This window comes from Pistacia vera, unplaced genomic scaffold, assembly GCF_008641045.1.
Source record: "Pistacia vera cultivar Batoury unplaced genomic scaffold, PisVer_v2 Contig700, whole genome shotgun sequence".
In the NCBI taxonomy this organism is placed as follows: Eukaryota; Viridiplantae; Streptophyta; class Magnoliopsida; order Sapindales; family Anacardiaceae; genus Pistacia; species Pistacia vera.
The window spans coordinates 72,228-83,018 of NW_022196558.1; the positions used below are offsets into that span (position 1 = coordinate 72,228).

The 10,791-nt window shown below is 35.7% G+C and overlaps 1 protein-coding gene across 1 annotated transcript; it reads right to left on the reverse strand.

Moving 5' to 3' along the window:
- Positions 1-3,400: 3,400 nt before the first annotated feature.
- On the reverse strand, positions 3,401-6,028 carry LOC116114123 (disease resistance protein RPP13-like). Its single transcript, XM_031400278.1, has one exon. The coding sequence runs from the start codon at positions 6,026-6,028 to the stop codon at positions 3,401-3,403; it is 2,628 nt and encodes an 875-aa protein (XP_031256138.1).
- Between the last annotated feature and the right edge of the window lie 4,763 nt (positions 6,029-10,791).

Genomic DNA, 10,791 nt, shown 5'->3' on the forward strand with positions numbered 1-10,791 from the left:
TGTTGCTGGAAATGGTTGGTGGGATGTTGGTGATCATGTTTAAGGTATATTTATGGTGTTTGTGTATAATTGTATACAAGTAAATTGAAATTTTGATTTATATATGTATGTGCATGTGTTTTGATTTAAGAGTTGGGTTGGGAATTTGCATGTGATGTTTTTGGTTTGATTGTGTTGGTGGAGAAAAAATCCAGCCAATATGGTGGGGCTGGTGCTAAATTTTGAATTGGATAGAAGTGGATTTAGTTGGAGTGTTATTGTTGTGTGGTTTGGTTACCAATTGATGATGGAGTGTAGCAAAATTTGGTAATGTATTGTGTGTGAGTGATTGATGCATGTTGAGGAAATTATATTGGCAACTTTTGCTGAATTTACATGCCTAATATACTTGGTTTTGGGTGGACTGGAAAGAGGGGTTAGTGGTTAAATTGCTGGGTTGAAGAAACCCAGAATTTGGCTGGAAATGGAGCATTGCCGCGGCAAAGAAACTGCAGTGCCGCGGCATGCTAATCGCTGGAATTGTTGGGCATTTCTTTTGAATGCCGTGGTGGTGGAAAGTTGTTCTTTAGTTTTGCTTTAAGTGTTAAAATTCTGCAGTCATATGGCTTCTTATATATTAATATGAGTGTTAAAATTCTGCATTTATATGGTTTCCTATGTATTAATATGAGTGTTTAAATGCTAAGATCGCATTCATATGGTTTCCTACCTATTACCATGAGCATATCTTGGATGAGAATGCAATGTATTATGTTTAAACATGGGTGTCAGTTACTTATCCTGTTCGTGCGTATAGGATTTATGGCCCGTGCAGGTGTGCAGCTCACAAGAAGTGGACCGGTAAGCCAATGCAAGTGTGCTACACGCACACAAAGTGGGAAAATAAATAAGCCAAGTATCATTTCAATATTTGCATGAGCTTTATATGAGTTTTCATAAGCATGTTAGAGTAGGTGTCCTAGAGCCAATTAATTATTGTAGAATTGACTATTTATAATAATATTCATTGATCAATAAAAGACATTTTATTCTATATCGCGTAAATCATCATTGTATGTATTGATATATGTCCTTAGAATGGTAGAACCGTGACGAGGGTATCAAGTGTTTCAAATCTTGATAGTGAGAACTCTATGAGCACATATGGTGGCCATTCTAGAAACGTTCGTAACCCTAGTATTATGTTGAAGTGAGGGCATAGACAATACGGTAAGACTATCATAGTGTTGAATGACTCTATTGAAAGGCAGTGACTGACCTGACTTGTCAAGGTTGTTTGGTGACAACCTAGTGCAACACATGGGTGCTTGCTATAGGCAAGTTCACTAGACTGACCCACCAGAGGATTCTATATGGATGGTAACCCTAGTGTCTATGGAACAAATCCTCTAACGAATGATGGTGCATGTGATCCTTAGACTTGAGATCACTGGAGCGTCTTGTGCACCGATTGGTGCAGTTTGACACTAGCCCAATGCAGTTCTATTCAGAGCTGTCAATACGGTAATGATTGGCTGCATCAAGAAGTGTATCAAGACTATGGTGGATTGATAGAAGATTCACCACTCCTAGGTATGGGAGAAGTTATCTCACGGCGCAATTCAGTAAATGACAATGACACTAAAACTGTGGCCACAGTGGGATTGAATTGTTGCTCTATCTAGTTTACAATTCAGGTTATTGGTCTAGTAACTGAATACATAATATCGAGAGTAACCGAGGTTGATATTATTTCTATGCCTCGGTCTTGTCAAGATAACGATTGATGAAAGGATTGGATTGCACAGTAACCATATCGTTGATAGGTAGCTGCTTCACTGAATTTGAATCTATCGGGAGGCCATGATGTCTTGCTAGGGGCCAATCTTGGTCTGTGTGTAGTGAGACGATTAATTGCTGTTAATCGCGATACTACACACTGTCGATATGATAAAGAGCCTACGTGTCATACACATAAAAGATAATTTAAGAACCAATTTGTAAGAAGGCGTTTTTGTCTTTTTAGGCGAAAGGGTATTTTGGTAATTTCACAGTGCAATTAAATTTGTTGAGGTCATAGCTTTTATTTAATTTTTTAATTAAATTAAATAAGTGAAATTATATTTAAATATGTGTTCGCATATATTTAAATAAATTATTGTTATTGTTAAATGTTAATATATGAAATATATATATATAAATTAATTGATTTTTAATTGAAATAACAATAATAATTATTAAAATATCTAATTGGGACTGTTTGGATACAAGGGGGTGTTTGGGTTGGTGTCCAAGCCTATTCCATGATGGAATATGGCAAAGTGTGCACTATATAAGTGCAATACTTTGTGAGAAAGATTAATTCATTCATTCAATCATTGAAAAAATATTCCAGCTCCTTTTTCTTCTCTCCCACGCCAGATTACTTTTGCTTGAATCAAATATTTCATTTGATTTTCTTCTTGGTTCTTAAAGGCTAAAGAGGATTTAGCAAATCCCTCTTTAATTCCTCGAGGTTGTCTTCATGTGGACTACATTGGTTCGATCCTACACTTAAATTAGTAGCGAAACCCATTCCGAGACAAGTTGGAGGAGCCTCCAAACGTGGGTATGGTTTCTTAACCTTGAGCTGTATTTCTGTAGATTTTAATATGTTGTATAAACTATAATTTTTGTGCCTTGATCTTGGTTCTAAGGAACGATCTATAAGGTTTAAATTTTTTGTTTCCGCTGCCATGTATGATCATTTCCTAACAAAGCATCCATTGAGTGATGATTTGGATAGCTGTAGCATGATTACTAGAAACATTGCTTTCAGAAAAATCATAACGAGGAGTGATTCCTATCGAGGTTGGGCCCGCACATCATCGTCTCATCATGTGTAAAAATGTCATGTTTATTCCGATGCAAAATTATGTTTTATTTCAGATGTTTATCTCATTTGCTGATTGTAAGATTTGAAAACTTTGATACCTCATGTTTTTCAAGTTTATAAAATGAATGTGATATATTTTCAGATTTTCAAATATTTATATATTATATATTATGTTTTTATGAGAAGTATATTCAGAAAATAGATTTTATGGTTTTTCACATGGCACGTCTTGATCACCTGAGTCCCATGGGTGCACCTTGAGCCTATGGGATAGAGAGGGTTGGGACGGGTCATGTCACTTAATCCAAAGTACTTCAAGTGAATCAACTTGCCTATATCTTTGGGTAAACAGCAAGCTAAAAAATATTCACAATTTCTCAAATATTGATTCTTTGTAAGCTGATACTACTACTAAGAAGTATTATGGTACTTTGATGAGTAAAGAGGCTCACATATTTACAACTGAAACAATATAAAAAACCCAAATGATGGCCAAAGGACAAATTAAATTTGAAAGAAAATACAGTACAAACACAACAATCACCATTAAGGTAGGAGAGGGACTGATTCCAATCTTTCTGGAAGTTTGAATTGGCTATAGCCTGATAACTGCAAACCTCTAAGCACTGGCAGAGCTCCATCCTCTATCTGCCACTCCTCTAAATCCTTTGCCATAATAAGTTTCAAACTTTCAAGTCGGGGAAAACCCTTTGCCGTGCACACCATCTTCTTTCCACTGTAACAACCGTATCCTAATATAAGTTCTGTGAGGTTCAACATCTTCTCCAATATTGGCATCGGGTCATCTACGAGTTTGGATTTCGCTAACCATAGGCTTTCTACATTTGGCAAAAGTACATGCATTTCTCCTGGTAGTTTCTCCATCTTCCCAGTTAAACACAAGTGTCGGAGATATCGGCAATAAGAGAGTGGTTGCAATGTAGGAAAAAAATGATCATTTGATAACGTGACTGTTAAAATTTTAATACTTTTTAGTTTGGCAATAGAATCGAAAGTGAACTTCTTCTCTCTTTCATAGTACACAGATAGGTCTAGCTCTCGAAGATTAACCAATGTTTCAGGATTTGTTTTAGTCCAAGTGTCATCTCGTACAGTCTTCAAGGTCTGAAGGTTTGTCATATTGTCTATCCGCAATGGCCCAGTGCGGGCTCCAATTAGATGTCTCAAACTTTGCAGCTTCCAAATTTCGGTTGGTAGAAAGGCACCAGAACCGCACAGTTCCTCAGGTAAGTGCAGAGTTTCTAGATTCGACAAGTTGAGAAGTGATTCCGGAATATTTACTGTATCTCTTAATCCCAAATACTTCAAGTGAATCAACTTATCTATATCTTTGGGTAAGGACCAACTTCGTGCAATGAAACGTTCAAACTCGAGCACTCTTAAGAACCTGAATCTTGTACACAAAGTCGGTATGAATTGCTCTACCGTAGGACGGTCTCGATAGAGATCAAAGAACAAAAGAGAACGTAAGAGCGGATTACATTGTTGAAGCCACAAGGTCCCTTTCATCCCAGAATAGATAGCTAGTCGTCGACATGATACCTTGGAAGAATGAGCTGAGTTTCTAAGTTCATCATAAAATTGAACAAGATTGAGTTCTTTTGCCTTTTGAATTGCTAAATCCCGCAAAAGATCATGGACACGACATGTTCCAACCATCCCAAACCGCATTTGTCCTTTCTGAATAAGGCTCCTGTTAATCAACTCGTTCAAGTAATTGAGAGCCACATCTTCCATTATTTCTTCATCATGTGGTATGTAACCCTCAGCCACCCACAAGCGAATTAGTCTCTCTGTTTTGATTTCGAAGTCTTCTGGAAAATTACTTAAGTAGAGAAAACACAACTTCAATTGATAAGGTAAATCATTGAAGCTTAAAGCCAATAACTGTGTTATCTGAATGGAATCATTTCTTAAATGCCGCCAAATATTGTCGCGTACCAAATTCCACTCTTGTGGCTTCTTTGTTGACAGTAAACCGCCTAACACAACAATGGCAAGTGGTAGACCGCCACATTTTTCTACCATTTCTCTTCCCAACTTCTCCAATCCTTCATCTATATTTAAATTCCAAAAAGCCTTCTCACAAAATAGCTGCCAACTCTCCTCTTGGTTTAAAAATCGAAGCTCATGTACATGAGTTCTTTCATCTGAACGCTCAGCAACATCTTTGATGCGAGTGGTAATAATTACTCTGCTGCCATTCTTGTTGTTTGGAAAAGCTCTTTTGAGGCTGGCCCATGCTTCTTTGTGCCATATGTCATCAATTACCACCAAATATGAGCATCCTTGCAAAGACTTATGAAGACACCTCTCCATATCGTCTTGACTCATCGTCTCAAACTTCTCCGTTGTATTTCCGGAATTGAAAGACTTCATAATTCTTCCAAGAAGATCTTGAGTGTTGTAATCTTGAGATACAGAAACCCAAGCACAACGATGAAATTTTTGTTTGATTGCACTGTTGTTGTAAAGTTTTCCAGCAAGAGTTGTCTTTCCCAAACCACCAGTGCCCCAAATAGAGATCACATATCGCCTTGGCTCATCCTCAAGTAGTTTAGCCAACAATTTCTCGGTCTCGTTCTTGTAGCCAACAACATTCTCTTCAAATGAAAAAGAGTTGGTTTTTCTCAGTTGTTTCAATCTGCCAAAAGCAGAGCTCTCTCCTTCCCTCTTGACATTGATATTTTCAAGACCATACTCTTGGCGTCTTCGAGAGACATCACTGAGTCTCTTTTTCAGAGCTTCAATCTGCTTGCCTATGTTGTACGTAGTCACCTTCTCCTTGCCCTTGCGGGAAGATTTAGCAACCGAATTCTTGAAGGAAGTTAAGAGTCGTTGACTTCTTTTAGAAGACTCTTCCCCTTCGGCTTTGAGCACATCTGGAGTGACCTCTCCATCATGGACTTTGATCATAAATTCATCTAAGACATCCTCACAATCATAAGCAATATCTCGAATGTCAGATACCCACTGGCGTATCAAAGGGTTGTCAACTTGTTTTTCTTCAGCATCCTTTATGAAACAATTCATCCATTCCAGATCGTTTTTCAGCGACACTGCTTCACTTCTCACCCCTCCTAAGAAGGTTGCTTCTCTGATGAGATAGTCTCCAAGCCTCTCCACCATATATGAGACAACTGCATCCACCATGGCTTGCAAGCTATTGTTTTTTTTTTATTATTATTATTATTATTTTTTTTTAATAAAGATCTCTCCCTTTGGAAATGGTACGTCTAAGAGAAGAGAATTAATTTTCTTTCAGTTTTTGTGCTTTGGGGTATAGAGGATAAACAGTTGATATTCGCTTTTAAAATCTAGTTTTGTATTTGTTCTTTTCTTATGCTTCATAGAATGCAATTTGCAGATAATTAATTCACAGAAAAAACGTGTTCACTAGCTAAAGTTTCCAGCTGGTTTCACCGCAAGTTGTGGGAAATTTCATTGGTAGGGCTAGGGCAACATCCTTGTTATTTCCATTCATTAAATTCCGATTCTAGCTTTATTCATTTTAGTCAAAAGTTTTGACTAATGGCATGGGCCACGGAGGCTCAGCTGTAGCATCCTGAAACTGACTTGAAAGTTCATCATATTCGCATTCAATCCAACAAAAACTGAAAAGACAAGTGGAAAAATACAGCACTTTAATAAAGTGGAAAAAAAATGGTTGGGAAAGGGGAATTTTTTAGCTCTTTCGCGGAAACTTCATTCTTGAATAATTGCTCTTCTATTTCATTGTTGTTAGTGTGTGATGGGCCATGGATGGCTAGCGTTTAACATCACGAAAGTCTATTATCTTCGCTCCAAATCTTGAAAAATGATAGTGTGGGTGCCATTATTTGTGACCAATAATTCAATCTTTCCCACCATTTGTGACTAATAATTCCAGTTTTCTCAGGATTTATCTCTCCTCACGGGTGTTTTTTTTTTTTTTTTTAATGAAAATTAATTTTAATTAAAAATAAAAACTAGTAATAAGAAATATTTACACAAGAAAGCATTATAATATTACGTTATTTGATGGGCTTATCGTGTTAAAAAATTAAGGTGATGGAACTGTTTCATATATTTTTTTTTTCCTTTAATTTTACATCCAAAGTGACGTGGAGATTTTAGATATGTGTGTGATTTTGCCATAAGATCTCGAAAGATAGTTCGACCCAAAACAAGCTTGACCTAAAATCAATTCGATTCAAAGTAAGCTCGACCCAGGTGAAGCTCGCCACATCGATCAACCCAAACAGCTGTTCAACAAAATCAAAGATAAACTCCAACCTTGAATATTTCGGAAGGGATAAAATTAACACCACTGGCAGCACAATCTCAGTGCACAATCACGAAGATCACTCGATTGTAAACCAACTTTGATTGCAATCCCGAACTTATCTCTCTCTATTAATTACAAATTTGTATAAAAACCCTCTAAAAATGATGAGAGAGGGGTTAGTAAATTTATTCAGGCATATCATATTGTCCTGATAATCATGGTTTTAAAACCCGGCCTAGTCGATTGAACCGAGAACCAGTTATCGAGCTGGGTCAATTTGACTAAAAAACAAGAATTTTAAAATGGCCCAATTTGAACTGTAGTTGGATCGGATTTTTTGTTACGAATTGCCAGTTCAATCGGTTTGACCCAGCGGTTGAACCGCTTTTTTATTATTTTATTATTTTTTATATGTCATGTTGCTATATATTTCCGGCTTTTAACATCAATTACGTATTATGCCAAGGAGGCTGAGAAATTTATTTCTACTTTAGTCATATACACATTTGTTCTTTTCTTATGCTTCATAAAATGCAATTTGCAGATAATTAATTCACAGAGAAAACGTGTGCACTAGGTAAAGTTTCCAGCTGGTTTCACCGCAACATCCTTATTATTTCCATTGATTAAATTCCGGTTCTAGCTTTATTCATTCTAGTCAAAAGTTTTGAGTGATGGCATGGGCCACGGATGCCTAGCTTTAGCATCCTAAAACTGACTTGAAAGTTCATCATATTCACATTCAATCCAACATTAACTGAAAACAAAGGCGGAAAAAGCAAGCACTTTAATAAAGTGGGAAAAAAAAAAAAAAAGTCCAGGTATGGGAAATTTCCTGACTCTTTCGCGGAAAATTTATTCATGAAATAAGAATAATTGCTTTTCTTTCACTGTTGGTAGTGTGTGATGGGCCAAGGATGGCTAGCTTTAACATCATGAAAGTTCATTATCTTCATTTCAAATCCTGAAAAATGATAGTGTAGGTGCCACTATTAGGACATGTCCCACTTTCCACTAAATCAAAGAGATAATTTCATGTATTTTATTATCCATTAATCATAATCATGTATTTTATTTGAGTAAAATGAAAGCTTCATTCACAAAAAGTAAGTGAATTAGCATGGCCCAGATGCGGCCTATTCACCTAAATTCGGCCCAATTATTTGTTCACCATTGCAGGCTTTGTTATTCGTAAGTACTTAATTTCGGCCCAACCAAAGGAGGGAGTATATTTTTGTGCCCTAATACACTTCAGAATATACTGATGTTACGTGGAGTCAATTCTCTTGCATAATCTGTATTGATTTAAAGTTACATATTATAGATAAAAAAATCACATAATCTTGTATGACAATCAGACTAGTTAATACATATACATGCTTAGAATGAATATATGAGGAATGCTTAAACCAGATGAAATTGCAACCAGCTGAGACTTATCATCACCACAAATATTATAAGAATAATCCAATGTATCTTCATAATTATGTGATATTGATACGTAAATGACAAAGATCATTTTAAGAAATATTTAATAATATATACGTTATTGTTGCTTAAGATTTTGTTTGGATTTTCTAGTATTACTTGTTATAAGTATAAATATTTAACTCCCGTGCTATAGACTAAAGGATTTTAATATCTGTTATTACATTCAACTTGTCACACCAAATGATATAAAATGTAATAATAAATGAAATTTCTAAATGATATTGACCAAATCATTTTCTCACAAAAATTCAGATTGTCTTATTCGATTGATTCCCCTAATAGATCCATTTCATACAGAAATCAACACCTTTGAATCTGAAACCACGGGACTGACTTCAATCTTTTTGGAATTTTAAACTTGCTGGCCTTAAACAACTTCAAACCTCTAATCACAGAGAAAGCTCTGTCTTCTACTTGTCAATCCTCTAATCTATATGTTTCGAGAGTTAAAATTTCAAGCCGGGAAAACCCTTTGCCCTGCACACCATTTTTTTTCCACTATAAAATCCCAAGCTTAAATGCGGTTCTGTGAGGTTCAACATCTTCTCTAATGTAGGATTGGGTCATCTACAAGATCGATTTTCTATAAGGACAGATATCCGAGATTTGGAAAAAGTACATTCATGTCTAATGTTGAATGATTTAATAGCATATAAAATGTCAATTATAAACCGAATTAATTAGATTGAGTTCGGAACTATAACAATAAAACTTGTAAAATAAATATATATGGGTAGAGCATATATGTTGATCTTAAAGAACTAAGAGTTAGTAAAGTATGTTTTTGGTTATAAGAAGGTTATGCTGTGAAATACTGACAGCCTGAACTTCCGGAAATTCTATATATGTTTTGGGTTTTCAATTGAAGCTAAATTTCAGATATTTTGTTTTAGACTTCTTGAGGATTGTTTGAAATTTCATTTTACCCAAAAATTCGGTGTATTGAAATTTTTATGAACTTTTGAAATCTGCTCTGTAATCCTGGAAGTTTATGTTTTCTGCAGAGCATGCATTTTTAGGAACTGATTTAAGTTCTGATAAATTCTTTATATTTCTTGTTTAATTCTGGAAAGTTTCAGGATTTTTCAAGTTAAGGGTGAATAGATATGAATTTTAAAAGCCAGAAACATCAATTTTGGAAAATAGTTTGACAGTTTTGAGAGGTTGAAAGAAAATTATGTTTTAAATAGATTGGTTTGAAAATATTACTGGATCAACATATATGTGTCTAACTGACCCATCAAAATTGTAGCTTGTTTTGGTGAGTGGAAAAATGCATAAAAATATTTCAATTGCATGAGATTCTATCTTGCATATCGTTTTTCTTCTTTTCCTTGAGTTAATTGTTTATCAATTTCTTGAGATGATGTTGTTAGTGAAGATTGAGTGAAGAAAGTTTTAGACATGTTTAGAAAAGCCGATTTTTTCTTTAAGCTTGCATGTTGCCATGTTTATTGATTTTGGTATTTACCTTATAAAAATTTCATGTGAATTTTCCTTAGCTTGTTAATTTAAATTACTTTTGCTGAATTTACATGCCTAATATGCTTGGTTTTGGGTGGACTGGAAAGAGGGGCTAGTGGCTAAATTGCTGGGTTGAAGAAACCCCGAATTTGGCTGGAAATGGAGCATTGCCGCGGCAAAGAAACTGCAGTGCCGCGGCATGCTAGTCACTGGAATTGTTGGGCATTTCTTTTGAATGCCGTGGTGGTGGAAAGTTGTTCTTTAGTTTTACTTTTAAGTGTTAAAATTCTGCGTCCATATGGCTTCCTATATATTAGTATGAGTGTTAGAATTTTGTATTTATATAGTTTCCTATATATAAATATGAGTGTTTAAATGTTAAGATTGCATTCATATGGTTTGCTACCTATTACCATGAGCATATCTTGGATGAGAATGCAACGTATATTATGTTTAAACATAGGTGTCAGTTACTTTCCCTAAGTACCCATCCCCCATCAGACACCAACCGTTATTTATCCTGCACGAGCGTATAGGATTTATGGGCCCGTGCAAGTGTGCTGAATGCACACGAAGTGCGAAAATAAAGAAGCCAATGCAAGTGTACCACATGCACATGAAGTGATTATGATTCAGTTGCTTTGTATTAGCGACGGATATGTGAGGGGCGTAACACTGGCTCCGGTGTATTGGT

Excerpts from the sequence above, each read along its gene's own strand:
- LOC116114123 (XM_031400278.1), bottom strand. The coding sequence starts at position 6,028 with ATGGTGGATGCAGTTGTCTCATATATGGTGGAGAGGCTTGGAGACTAT.